This window comes from Hyla sarda, assembly GCF_029499605.1.
Source record: "Hyla sarda isolate aHylSar1 chromosome 1 unlocalized genomic scaffold, aHylSar1.hap1 SUPER_1_unloc_2, whole genome shotgun sequence".
In the NCBI taxonomy this organism is placed as follows: domain Eukaryota; kingdom Metazoa; phylum Chordata; class Amphibia; order Anura; family Hylidae; genus Hyla; species Hyla sarda.
Window position 1 is genome coordinate 652,479 of NW_026607581.1, and position 15,275 is coordinate 667,753.

General features: G+C 41.7%; 1 protein-coding gene across 1 annotated transcript in view; it reads right to left on the minus strand.

Annotated features, from left to right (window-relative positions):
• Positions 1 to 14,777, minus strand: part of LOC130298082 (paternally-expressed gene 3 protein-like) — a 64,078-nt gene extending 49,301 nt beyond the window's left edge. The window contains exons 1-4 of the mRNA XM_056550975.1: positions 14,655 to 14,777; positions 14,507 to 14,571; positions 13,692 to 14,340; positions 9,010 to 10,190 (exon numbers count right to left, since the gene is read on the minus strand). Of these exons, the coding sequence (XP_056406950.1) occupies positions 9,010 to 10,190; positions 13,692 to 14,340; positions 14,507 to 14,571; positions 14,655 to 14,688 (1,929 nt within the window). The 5' untranslated portion in view covers positions 14,689 to 14,777. The remainder of the gene's footprint in view (positions 1 to 9,009; positions 10,191 to 13,691; positions 14,341 to 14,506; positions 14,572 to 14,654) is intronic.
• Positions 14,778 to 15,275: the final 498 nt, after the last annotated feature.

Sequence of the window (15,275 nt, forward strand, 5' to 3'; positions counted from 1 at the left end):
TGATTTAAAAAAAATAAAATAAAAAAGTTTTCCACCTGAGTACCCCTTTAACCTGTTGGGGACCACAGGCGTATGGTTACGCCCTTGCACTTAAGGACTAAGGGCGTACCGGTACGCCCTTGGGAATTTCGATCCCCGCCGCTAGCCGGACAGGGATCAGACTGGGATGCCTGCTTTAGACATTCAGCAGGCATCCTGTGCAAATGCCTGGGGGGGACCCCCCCACCCCCCCCCCATGTCGGTGATCGCCACAAATCACTGATTAATTCAGATCAGCATTTCGCTGCATTTCTGGGCTGATCAGGTCTCTGATGACCCGATAGCCCAGAAAACAGGGATGATTGGAGCTGTCAGAGACAGCCCCGATCATCCTAGAGGATAGGAGCGAGGTGGCAGGGTGCCCCCTCCTCCTATCCCCTGCAATTGGCCGATGCGGCCAATCGTCGAATTGGAGGGCAGGGGTGGGGGGAACGTTCATTTCCCCTGCTCTGCCTGCCCCTGGATGTCGGGGCAGTTGTGCGGGGGCCGTTGTGGGGCCCGCCGGTTACCTGGGCTCACGCGGCGACCAGGGACCAGCTGACAGGAGGCGCAGGCAAGTGGAGGCGGCGGCCGAGGCTTCCTAGATACAGTTGTGAAGATCGCCATAAAGTGATCTTCACTGCTGTATCTGGGAGTTTCAAAACTACAACTTCCAGCGTGCCCAGACAGCCTGTCTGGGCATGCTGGGAGTTGTAGTTTTGTAACATCTGGAGGGCCACAGTTTAGAGACCACTGTCCTTCCAGATGTTGCACAACTACAACTCTCAGCATGCCCAGACTGTCCAGGCATGCTGGGAGTTGTAGTTCTGTAACATCTGGCCCTCCAGATGTTGCAGAACTGCAACTCCCGACATGCTGGGAGTTGTAGTTTTGCAACATCTGGAAGGGCACTGTTTGGAGACCACTATACAGTGGTGTCCAAACTGTAGGGCTCCAGATGTCAATTCAAAGCATGCCAAGAATGTCCAGGCATGCTGGGAGTTGTAGTTCGGCAACATTTGGCCCTTCAGATGTTGCCGAACTACAACTCCCAGCATGTCTGGGCATGCTTGGAGTTGAAGTCTTGCAACATCTGTAGTGGTCTCCAAACTGTTCTCCTCCAGTTGTTGCATAAGTACAAATCCCAACATGCCCTTCGGCTGTCTGGACATGCTGGGAGTTGTAGTATTGCAACATCTGGAGGCGCACTAGTTGGGAAACATTGTCTGTTTCCTAACTCAGTGTTTCCCAACCTGTGTGCCTCCTGCTGTTGCAAAACTATAACTCCCAGCATGGGCTGACAGACCATGGATGCTGGGAGTTGTAGTTTTGCAACAGCTGGAGGCACATGGGTTGGGAAACACTGAGTTAGGAAACAGACAGTGGTGCGGAAACACTGCGGTAATCTGTTACCTAACTCAGTGTTTCCCAATCTCAACCAGTGTGCCTCCAGCTGTTGCATAACTACAACTACCAGCATGCATGGTCTGTCAGTGCATGCTGGGAGTTGTAGTTTTGCCCCCACCCCCTCCCCCACGCGAATATACAGGGTACATTCATGGGGGCGGGTTTACAGCAAGTTTCCCGCTTCAAGTTTGAGATGCGGCTATTTTTCCGCTGCTGCGGGAAACTCACTGTAAACCTCCGCCCGTGTGAATGTACCGTAAAAATACTACACTACACTAGCCCTAAATAAAGAGTAAAACACTACATATACACTACACCCTTACACTGTTGCCCCCCCCCCCCCCCCCCCCAATAAAAATAAAAAACATCTTGTACGCCAGTTTTTCCAAAACGGAGCCTCCAGCTGTTGCAAAACAACAACTCCCAGTATTGCCGGTAAGCCATTAACTGTCCAGGCATGTTGGGAGTTTTGCAACAACTGGAGGCTCCCTGTTTGGGGAAAACTAGTGTACAGTATTTTTGATGGAGGAGGCAAGTGTAACGCTTGCATCCAGGTACACCCCTATGAAAATCCCTAATTTAGGCCACAAATGCGCATGGCGCTCTCTCACTTCGGAGCCCTGTCGTATTTCAAGGCAACAGTTTAGGGCCACATATGGCGTATCTTCATACTCGGGAGAAATTGCCTAACAAATTTTGGGGGGGCTTTTTCTCCTTTTACCCCTTATGAAAAGGTAAAGTTGGGGTCTACACCAGCATGTTAGTGTAAAAAAACTAAAAAAATTTTTTACTCTAACATGCTGGTGTTTCCCCATTCTTTTCATAAAAGGAGAAAAAGACCCCAAAATTTGTAACACAATTTCTCCCAACTACAGAAATACCCCATATGTGGGCGTAAAATGCTCTGCAGATTAACTACATGGCTCAGGAGTGAGAGCGCACCATGTACATTTGAGGCCTAAACTGGTGATTTGCACAGGGGTGGCTGCTGGTTACAGCGGTCCTGAAATAAACACAAAATAAATAAACACCCACATGTGACCCTATTTTGGAAACTACACCCCTCACAGAACGTAACAAGGGGTATAGTGAGCCTTACCACCCCACAGGTGTCTGATAGATTTTTGGAACAGTTGTCCGTGAAAATTAAGACTATAATTTTTCATTTGCACAGCCCACTGTTCCAAAGATCTGTCAAACACCAGTGGGATGTAAATACTCACTGCACTCACCTTATTACGTGCCTTGAGGGGTGTAGTTTCCTAAATAGTATGCCATGTGGGGTGTTTTTTGCTGTTCTGGCACCATGGGGGCTTCCTAAATGTGACATGCCCCCCAAAAACCATTTCACCAAAATTCACTCTCCAAAATCACATTGTCGCTCCTTCCCTTCTGAGCCCTCTAGTGCACCCACAGAGCACTTTACATCCACATATGAGGTATTTTCTTACTCGAGAGAAATGGGGTTACAAATTATGGGGGACATTTTCACCTATTACTCCTTGTGAAAATGAAAAGTTTGGGGAAACATCAGCATTTTAGTGAATAAAATAAAAAATTTCATTTTCACGTCCAACTTTATTGAAAAGTTGTCAAACACCTGTGGGGTGTTAAGGCTCACTGGACCCCTTGTTATGTGCCTTGAGGGGTGTAGTTTCCCAAATGGTATGCCATGTGGGGTGTTTTTCGCTGTTCTGGCACCATAGAGGCTTCCTAAATGCGACATGCCCCCCAAAATCATTTCAGCAAAATTCGCTCTCCAAAATCACATTGTCGCTCCTTCTCTTCTGAGCCCTCTACTGCGCCCGCCGAACACTTCACATACGAGGATGCGCAGTAACAACATTTGAGGTACGTGGAGACTAAGTTCAAAGACATGCGCAGCTCTGCTAATTGTGTCTCCAGGAGCTAAGTCCCGGAACATGGGCAGTATCAGCGAGCGCTCGGCAAATGCTTACAGCGCAAGCGCGTACCTACAGCGGCCGGGGTTAGATGGTGACGTGTTGTCAGCTGAACAGTCACATGATCTGGTGACGACGGTATTAGTGCCAGCTCTACCTCTCTATTGCTTGATAACTAAAAGCAAAGTGGAGTAACGCTGTCATGCATTTATATTAAACATCAATAAGGGGTACCATTTTACAACCTGTAGATACTATTATCCCATAATAACAGTTTATATAATAAAGCTGTTATAAAGTATAAAACAAGATATGTACATACTTGTACTGCACATACACTTACCATATTAGTAATGTCATATGTTGTCTCAATCCCAGAATCAAACATATATTCCATCCTAAACTTAATGAATGTATTCCCACATGAACAAAAATTAAAATGAATTACCCTTTTGTGCAATTTGATAATTACATTCCTAGCCAATGCCACAACCCGTGGCCAGGCCACTCAATTAACATTGGTTCTCCTTATAGGAGTTCATTACATGCAGAATATCCCCATTATCATTTACCACCCCTTACGATGCTTTAAACTTTATGTAGGCAAAACCACACAGGAATTCCGGAAAAGAATTAGCAAACATGTTAGCACAATTCGGACTGAGGTTGAGACATCTTTATCTGTACATATGAGGTCCATACATTCAACACAAAAATATGCAATAAAATTTTGGGGTTTGAGGAAAATGGTTCTTAATGAACGGAAAGGTGACATTGATAAGATCTTATTAAGAGAAGAGGCACGGTGGATTTACCGGCTAAGGACTTTAAGTCCTACAGGCCTAAATGAAGGCTTTTCATATTCCGCATTCTTAGATGGCTGATTAATAATCTTTTCTCCATAGTGAATTCAGAATTTACTATGCAAATTTCAATAATTTTGTTATATTTTCATTAAATGATGCGGCTTACTTACATGTAGTATTAATGCCATTGTTTGTTCTCACTGGTAATTCTTCATTTGTATCCCTATACCATCATAAAAGAGAAAAAGAGAAAAAAAGAAATAGATCGTAAGGGGTGGTAAATGATAATGGGGATATTCTGCATGTAATAAACTCCTATAAGGAGAACCAATGTTAATTGAGTGGCCTGGCCACGGGTTGTGGCATTGGCTAGGAATGTAATTATCAAATTGCACAAAAGGGTAATTCATTTTAATTTTTGTTCATGTGGGAATACATTCATTAAGTTTAGGATGGAATATATGTTTGATTCTGGGATTGAGACAACATATGGCATTACTAATATGGTAAGTGTATGTGCAGTACAAGTATGTACATATCTTGTTTTATACTTTATAACAGCTTGCCATTTATTGGCTTTATTATATAAACTGTTATTATGGGATAATAGTATCTACAGGTTGTAAAATGGTACCCCTTATCGATGTTTAATATAAGTGCATGACAGCGTTACTCCACTTTGCTTTTAGTTATGAATCAAGTTGTGGGCAGTATATTGACCCAGCTATAATACTTACCTGTTACTAGTTTACTGATTTTCGGGTTGTAAAAGTTCTAAGTGCAAGAGCATGCGCAGTAACAACATTTGAGGTACGTGGAGACTAAGTTCAAAGACATGCGCAGCTCTGCTAATTGTGTCTCCAGGAGCTAAGTCCCGGAACATGTGCAGCGATAATGTATCAGCGAGCGCTCGGCAAATGCTTAGAGAGCAAGCGCGTACCTACAGCGGCCGGGGTTAGATGGTGACGTGTTGTCAGCTGAACAGTCACATAATCCGGTGACGACGGGGACTACGGAGATGGGAGAACTGACGTAGCGGTAGGTGATAGGTACTTGGATATGTGGAGGATGACGTGGTATGTCAACAAAAGATGTGATTGGGGTTAACCAGCGCATTATGATGACGAGCAGGCCGCATCAGCGAGCGCATCGGAAGCGATGCGCAGTGGAGTTAATTAGCGATCATATAAAAGGGTGATTGATGCATAGTATACCTGTCCTCACCTCTTTGAAAAAGCCAGAATACACTGGCGAAACGTCAGATAGAGAGGCTGTAATGTTTTTATAAAACGGCATCCCAGTGGCTGAATAAGAAAGCTCTAATACAGTAGGGGGTCTCCCAAGTCAGCGGTGGCAGCGCTGTCTGGGGGCACCTTTAACTAACCATAGTGACACTGGTCACAATATATGCTATAGGTGGTTTACACTGTGACCACTAAGTGGATGACCGAAATTTTAAAACTTTTTCACTATGGTACCAAATAAGCACTAGTATTTTTATAGTAGAAATAAAAGTTAAGTTTTATATATTAGATTTAAGTTGTCTCTAGTTTAGGGCAGTCCTTAGGGACTTGTCCCTAAAATTGTTGTTAAATATTATTTTGCCCTGAGACACTTACGAGGATTGGTTGATTAGGTTCCAGCAGGACAATGACCCCAAACTTACGTCAAAAAGCCCCCAGAAATGGATGACAACAAAATGCTGGAGAGTTCTGAAGTGGCAGCAATGAGTCCAGATCTAAATCCCATTGATCACCTGTGGAGAGATCTTAAAATTGCTGTTGGGAAAAGATGCAAACTACTCCAGGTCTCTCTTACTGGAAGGCAAAGGAAGAGTGGTCCAACATGCCGGCTGAGAGGTGTAAGAAGCTTATTGATGGTTATAGGGAGCGACTTATTTCACTTATTTTTTTCCAAAGGATGTGCAACCAAATATTAAGTTAAGGGTGCCAATAATTTTGTCCAGCCCATTTTTGGAGTTTGGGGACATTATGTCCAATTTGTTTTTATTCCTCCTTTTTTTGTTTAGTTCCAATACAGACAAACAGGTTAATAGCAAAACATGTGTTACTGCAATCCTTTTCTGTGAGAAAAAAATCATAACTACATGCAGGAGAATTTATACATTTAAAATTGTCATATTGTGACCCCTATAACTTTTTTATTTTCATTATTATCATACATTTTTGTGCTGTGATCTGAAGTTTTTATCGGTACCATTTTTTTTTGATTGGACTTTTTGATTGGTTTTTATTCATATATTTGTGCTAAAAAAAAGTGACCAAAAATACGCTATTTCAGGTTTTTTTTTTTTGCGTGTACGCCATTGACCATGCGGTTTAATTAACGATTTATTATTATAGTTAAAGCATTTCCGCACGCAGCGATACCACATGGAAAAACGGGGGTGATACTTACTTTTATTAGGGAAGGGGTTAATTCATCATTAGTAACTTTTTTTTTGCTATATTATAACCCCCTCTAGTGGCTATAACATGCATTACATTAATTCCTAATACTGATCCTCAGCATAGAACTACATGGGGATGATCAGTGTTATCGGGGCTTGACTTCTCCTGCCTAGATCTCAGGCATGGAGAAGTCAATCACCAATCGGACGCACCGGAGGCAGGAAAGGGACCCTCCGCTCGCGTCTTAGCTGATCGGGACATTGCGATTTGACTGACCTGCCGGGATTTTTTCAACTTTAGACACGGCGATCAACTTTGATCGCCATGTCTAAAGGGTTAATAGCACGTGGCACAACGATCAGTGCCGCACGCTATTAGTCCAGGGTCCCGGCTTTCATTAGACGCCGGGTCCGACCTACTATGATGCGGGGTCACGGCGTAACCCCGCGTTATAGACCGGGAGCAGGCACAGGGCATACAGGTACGCCCTGCATCCTTAAGAGGTTAAGGGTACGGTCCCACATACCGCTTACCCAAACTCACTGCACACACAGAGCTGCCGCCAGAAAGCCCTATGTGTATGGTGATCGGGGATAATGCAGCAGATTTAGCGCAGTGTGAAATAGGCTGCGTTAGTGGTATGTGGGACTGTAACCTTAAGATGTATTTGATATGTTAAATGGTTCATACTTTAAATAAAAATCTTCTTCCCATTATAGTCTATGGACATTCCATTTAGTCATTCACCTTTGAATTCTATAATAAACAGCTATAATACCAGGTAATTTTAATCTTACAATGTGCTACTCTACCTCGGGACACTTGTGGTAAAGTTTAATTTCCTAAATATCACTGATTTACATGTAAATGAAATCATATTTCCTTCCCATTATAGTCTATGGACATTCCATTGTGTCATTCACCTTTGCATTCTATAATAAACAGCTATAATCCCAGGTCATTTCCATTTTACACTGTGCGGCTCTGTCTGGGGACACTTGTGGTAAAAGATAATTTGATATGTTAAATGGTTTAGGCTCCAAATAAAATGTTCTTCCCATTATAGTCTATGGACATTCCATTTTGTCATTCACCTTTGCATTCTATAATAAACCACTATAATCCCAGGTCATTTCCATGTTACACTGTGCGGCTCTGTCTGGGGGACACTTGTGGTAAAGGATAATTTCATATGGTAAATGGTTTAGGCTCCAAATAAAATGTTCTTCCCATTATAGTCTATGGACATTCCATTCTACCATTCACCTAGTATTCCATAGAAAACATCTATAATCTTCATTCTCAATAATCCCTCTGAACTCACACAGTATGCCTGCTAAAGATCTATTGGATAATTCGCTCCGTGCCGGATGACTGGCGATGCAGGGCGGAGGCTCGTGACGTCGCGGCCACGCCCCCTCAATGCAAGTCTATGGGAGGGGGCGAGATGCCCCCTCCCATAGACTTGCATTGAGGGGCGTGGCTGTGACACCGGGTGCAGCAGGAGGACCCCCGCGATCAGACATCTTATCCCTTCTCCTATGGATAGGGAATAAGATGTCTAGGGGAGGAGTACCCCTTTAAAGTACAAGTTAGTACAAAGAATACCTGCTATGTATGTTTTGGAGTTTTTTTGTAATAATATACGGCTTTATTGGGACAGGGACCATACGTTTTTATTTAGGACCTGAAGCTGCTTTCGTGTAATCGCTGTTATACTACACCACCATACATCTGTACTACAGCGCAGTATAACTGTCAGTGTTACCGAGTTCGGGCCTCATAGGCAACAGCGCCTGGTAGACCTGGAGGGCATGACTGGGGGAGCAAGACAGTTTAACCCTATAGATGCCACAATCAGTACTGACTGCGGCATACATAGGGTTACACTGCCAAGACAGTCAGGAAAGTAATCCCGCCCAGGACATAAAAGTACATCACGGGGTGGTGAGGGGGTTGTGTCATCTATCCCCAGTATCTCAATAACAGGGACCCCAGTGTCCCAAGGTAGGGAGGAGGTACATTCACTATGGGAGCTGCAGAAACAGCCGAGCACAGACTGAGGTGTCCAGTGATCAGACGCCACATGATCAGCTAGGATCGGGGATAACACAACCTTTCTAAAAGGGTCTCAGCAGGTGAAGCCTGGACCGTCCTGGAATTCTTCATCACTGGAATAAGTCCCTTCTCTGTGAGGTGTTTGGGTCTCCAGTAGCAGCTCCCCATGGATTATGCCTGTTGGGTCTTCTCTATGAGGAGCAGTGAATATCACAACCATATACCACACTCTTCTCCTACCATGTAAACTATAGTGATGACATCGCTGGATCGGTGACTACGTTCTAAAAGAAAACTTTTATTATCAATTGGGAACAAGTTTGGAGATGCAGTATAGGATATATGTATAAATGTCAGATATCCTATGTACATGGTGAATATATAGATGTGAAATCTGCATCATTTATTGCTCTGAATTGGCTTCTCCCCTGTGTGAGTTCTTTTATGCTTATAAAGACTTGTATGATGAGTAAAGCATTTCCCACATTCTGAACATGAAAATTGCTTCTCCCCAGTGTGAGTTCTTTGATGCTGAAGAAGATTTGATTTCTGAGTAAAACATTTCCCACATTCTGCACATGAAAATGGCTTCTCCCCTGTGTGAGTGCTTTTATGCCTATAAAGACTTGAATGATGAGGAAAGCATTTCCCACATTCTGAACATGAAAATGGCTTCTCTCCTGTGTGAGTTATTTTATGCTTATAAAGACTTGTATGATGAGGAAAGCATTTCCCACATTCTGAACATGAAAATGGTTTATCCCCTGTGTGAGTTCTTTGATGTCGAGTAACATCTGATTTGCAAGTAAAACGTTTCCCACATTCTGAGCATGAAAATAGCTTCTCCCCTGTGTGAGTTCTTTTATGTTGAACAAGATTTGATTTATCAGTAAAACATTTCCCACATTCTGAACATGAAAATGGTTTCTCCCCTGTGTGAGTTCTTTGATGTCGCGTAACATCTGACTTGCAAGAAAAACGTTTCCCACATTCTGAGCATGAAAAGGGCTTCTCCCCTGTGTGAGTTCTTTTATGTTGAACAAGATTTGATTTCTTAGTAAAGCAGTTCCCACATTGTGAACATGAAAATGGCTTCACCCCTGTGTGAGTTCTTTGATGTTGAACAAGACTTGATTTTTCAGTAAAACATTTTCCACATTCTGAACATGAAAATGGCTTCTCCCCTGTGTGAGTTCTTTGATGTTTAACAAGACTTGATTTTTCAGTAAAACATTTTCCACATTCTGAACATGAAAATGGCTTCTCCCCTGTGTGAGTTATTTTATGTTGAACAAGATGTGAATTGTCAGTAAAACATTTCCCACATTCTGAGCATGAATATGGTTTCTTTCCTGTATGAGCTCGTTGATGTCCATCATTCCTTCTGTGACTTTTATTTTGCTGAACATCCTGTGATGACTGAGAAGACAGGACCTGTATATAAGGATGAGATGACAGATCTTGGCTGTGAAGGGCTGAGGGTGTATCTGGGATAATGGAATGTTCTTCATATGTATCTTGTGTGATATCATCATCTGCTTTATAATCTGAAGATATAAGATTCTCCTCTGATCTCCTGCTACAAGAATCTGCAGAGAATAACACAGATTATATAATTGAGTATTAACCTTATTTATATTTTTCCATCTAGAGTCACATGAGAGTTTGTTTTTTGTGGGACCAATTTTACTGTGAAACAGAAAACAAATTGTGGGATAAAATTCAATTGAAATAAAATGCAATTCTGCAAATTTGGGATTTTTTCATCACCTACCATACAACGTGATGTCACAACTGACGTTATACTTATCCATCAGGTCAGTATCATCTTGTAGAGTTTTCCTTATGCTTTAACTTAAAAAAATGCTTTAACCCCTTAAGGACTTTTAAAGGTTTTTTTCACTTTTGTTTCTTCCTCCTCACCTTCTAAAAATCGGAACGCTTTCAGTTTTCTACCTACAGACCCATATGAGGTTGTTGTTGTTTTTTGCGCTACCAATTTTACTTTGTAATGACATCAATCATTTCACCACAAAATCTACGTCAAACCAAAAATAAAAAATTATTTGTGAGGCAAATTTTTTTTTTAAACCCACTATTTTGTAACATTTGGGGGCTTCCGTTTCTACGCAGCGCACTTTTCGGTAACAATGACACCTTACCTTTATTCTATAGGTCCATATGGTATAAGGACACCCAACTTATATAGGTTTGATTTGTTTTACTTCTTTTAAATTTTTTTTAACTTTTTGTACAAAAATTTGCATGTTTAACCTCTTCCTGCATATTGACGTTTATAAAAGGTCAATATGCGGGTCCCCAGCTATGATGTGCGCTCATGAGGTGAGCGCGCATCATAGCTGCACAGTCCCAGCTGCGATCAGCAGCCAGGACCCGTGGCTAATGCCGGATATCGCCGTCTCGGCAGATGTCCGGCATTAACACTTTAGACGCGGCGATCAAAGTTGATCGCCGCTTCTAAAAGTGAAAGTAAATCATCCCGGCATCTCAGTCGGGCTGATTGGGACCATCGCGATAAAATCGCGATGTCCCGATCAGCTTGGATGTAGCAGGAGGGTGGCTTACCTGCCTTCTGTGCGTCTGATGGTCGATTGATTGCGCCAAGCCTGAAATCCAGGCTTGAGCAATCAACCGCCGATAACACTGATCAGTGCAATGTTAATACATGGCAAGTGATCAGTGTAAAGATCAGTGTGTGCAGTCTTATAGTCCTCTATGGGATAACAATGATCAATGTAAAAGATCAGTGTGTGCAGTTATATAGCCCCCTCTGGGATAACAATGATCAGTGTGTGCAGTGTTATAGTCTCCTATGGGATAACAATGATCAGTATAAGAGATCAGTGTGTGCAGTGTTATAGTCTCCTATGGGATAACAATGATCAGTGTAAGAGATCAGTGTGTGTAGTGTTATAGTCTCCTATGGGATAACAATGATCAGTATAAGAGATCAGTGTGTGCAGTGTTATAGTCTCCTATGGGATAACAATGATCAATGTAAAAGATCAGTGTGTGCAGTGTTATAGCCTCCTATGGGATAACAATGATCAATGTAAAAGATCAGTGTGTGCAGTGTTATAGGTCCATATGGGATACCAATGATCAGTAGAAGAGATCAGTGTGTGCAGTGTTATAGTCTCCTATGGGATACCAATGATCAGTAGAAGAGATCAGTGTGTGCAGTGTTATAGGTCCCTATGGGATAACAATGATCAGTATAAGAGATCAGTGTGTGCAGTGTTATAGGTCCCTATGGGATAACAATGATCAGTATAAGAGATCAGTGTGTGCAGTGTTATAGGTCCCTATGGGAGCTATAACACTGCAAAAAAAAAGTGAAAAAAAAAAGTTTATTAAGATCATTTAACCCTTTCCCTAATAAAAGTTTGAATCACCCCCTTTTTCCCATAAAAATAACCTGTGTAAATAAAAATATGTGGTATCGCCACATGCGTAAATGCACAAACTATAAAAATATATCGTTAATTAAACCGCACGGTCAATGGCGTACGCGCAAAAAAATTCCAACGTCCAAAATTCTGTATTTTTGGTCACTTTTTATATCATGAAAAAATGAATAAATAGCGATCAAAACGTCAGATCAATACAAAAATGTTAGCGATAAAAACTTCAGATCATGGCACAAAAAAATGAGCCCTCATACCGCCCCGTACGCGGAAAAATAAAAAAGCTATAGGGGTCAGAAGATGACAATTTAAACGTATACATTTTCCTGCATGTAGTAATGATTTTTTCCAAAAGTAAGACAAAATCAAACCTATATAAGTAGGGGATCATTATAACCGTATGGACCTACAGAATAAAGATAAGGTGTCATTTTTACCGAAAAATTTACTGTGTAGAAACGCAAGCCCCCAAAAGTTACAAAATGGCGGGGTTTCCATTTCGCTGTAGATTTTTGGGTAAAATGACTGATGTCATTACAAAGTAGATTTGGTGGCACAAAAAATAAGCCATAATATGGATTTTTAGGTGCAAAATTGAAAGGGTTATGATTTTTAAAATTTAAGGAGCAAAAAACGAAAGTGCCAAAACGGAAAAACGCTCGGTCCTTAACCCCTTAAGGACCAAGCGTTTTTCTGTTTTTGCACTTTTGTTTTTTCCTCCTTACCTTTTAAAAATCATAACCCTTTCAATTTTGCCCCTAAAAATCTATATGATGGCTTATTTTTTGTGCCACCAAATCTACTATGTAATAATATTTTACCCAAAAATCTACAGCGAAACGGGGAAAAAAATAATTGTGTAACAAAACTGAAGAAAAAACACAATTTTGTATCTTTGGGGGGTTTCCGTTTCTACACAGTGCACTTTTCGGTAAAAATGACACCTTCTCTTTATTTTGTAGGTCCATACGATTAAAATGATCCCCTACTTATATAGGTTGGATTTTGTCGTACTTTTGGAAAAAATCATAACTACATGCACAAAAATTAATACATTTAAAATTGTCCTCTATGAGGGTTCATTTTTTGCGCAGTGATCTGAAGTTTTAAATGGTACCATTGTTTTGATCAGACTTTTTGATCGCTTTTTATAAAAAATTTTATAGTGTAAAAGTGCTCAAAAATACGCTATTTTGGAGTTTGGAATTTTTTTTGCGCATACGCCATTGACCGTGTGGTTTAATTAAGGATATATTTTTATACTTCGGACATTTACACACGCGGTGATACCACATATGTTTATTTTTATTATGTTTATATATTTTTTATATGGAATTTAGGAAAAACGAGGGTGATTTGAACTTTTAATAAGGAAGGGGTTACTGTGTGTGTTTTTTAACTTTCTTTTTTTTTTTTTTTTTTTTTTTTACACCTTTAGTCCTCTTAGGGGACTTTTAGGAGGAATCATTTGATTCCTCATACAGATCAATGGGGTTTCATAGAACCCCATTGATCTGTGTGCTCTGCGCTCTGTGCTCTGTGTGCTCTGCGCTAGAGCCCCAAAAAACCTCTAGTTACACCATTACATCCCCCAAGAATAACTGCAGCCAGTGAACAAGAAGAATCTGTGACTGTTCTCTGCATTTAGTGATTACTACTCACCTGGGTGGTTACCTGAAGGAATGTCCTCCTTAAACTGCTCATCGCCGCTCATATCTGTCTCTTCTTCTTCCTTTATGTCTGTAGCATTAATATAGATCAGGTCTTTCTCTGTGAGAATGTCCTCCTTATACTGCTCATCAGGGCTCACATCTGTCTCTTCTTCTTCCTTTATGTCTGTAGCATTAATATAGATCAGGTCTTTCTCTGTAGGAATGTCCTCTTTATACTGCTCATCACCGCTCACATCTGTTTCTTCTTCTTCCTTTATGTCTGTAGCATTAATATAGATCAGATCTTTCTCTGTAGGAATGTCCTCCTTATACTGCTCATCACGGCTCACATCTGTCTCTTCTTCTTCCTTTATGTCTGTAGCATTAATATAGATCATGTCTTTCTCTGTAGGAATGTCCTCTTTATACTGCTCATCACCGCTCACATCTGTTTCTTCTTCTTCCTTTATGTCTGTAGCATTAATATAGATCATATCTTTATCTGTAGGAATGTCCTCCTTATACTGCTCATCACCGCTCACTTCTGTCTCTGGAGCATTAATATAGATTAGATCTTTCTCTGTAGGAATCTCCTCCTTATACTGCTCATCATCGCTCAAATCTGTCTCTGGAGCATTAATATTGTTTAGATCTTCTCCCTGATTCATAAGATATGGAAGAAATATTGTAAAAGTCATCAGACAGTAGGAGAAGTCACATGGGATGTTATAGATGAGCAGGAGATGAGGAGTCATGGAGGGTGAGGGGACTGATCACAAGAGCTTCACAGCCCTTCTACAGATCATAGGGAATATCTCCATCTACCTGATCATCCTGTGGAAGAAGAGGACGGGGACACCTCTCTGGTGCTGTTCTCTTACTGGATCTGACTGTAGGGAACACATACAGAAACTGAATTCATTCTTTACATACAAATAATGAGAGGACGTGTGTATATAGTCATGTCTATTACCTGGTGATGTGAGGGGCTGCTGATCCTCCATCATGACCTGATCCTTGTAACCTGATCCTTGTGTCCTTCTACATACTCCCACTCCTCCATGGAGAAATAGACCGCCACATCCTGACACCTTATAGGAACCTGACACATAATGATACAGTCATCACCCCGACCCCTCCAGTGGTGTTACTGTATAATGTCCCAGCATTCCCAGCAGTGTCACCTCTCCAGTCATCACCAGACCCCTCCATTACTGTATAATGTCCCAGCATTCCCAGCAGTGTCACCTCTCCAGTCATCACCAGACCCCTCCATTACTGTATAATGTCCCAGCAGGGTCACCTCTCCAGTCATCACCAGACCCCTCCATTACTGTATAATGTCCCAGCATTCCCAGCAGTGTCACCTCTCCAGTCATCACCAGACCCCTCCATTACTGTATAATGTCCCAGCAGTGTCACCTCTCTAGTCATCACCAGACCCTCCATTACTGTATAATGTCCCAGCAGTGTCACCTCTCCAGTCATCACCAGACCCCTCCATTACTGTATAATGTCCCAGCATTCCCAGCAGTGTCACCTCTCCAGTCATCACCAGACCCCTCCATTACTGTATAATGTCCCAGCAGGGTCA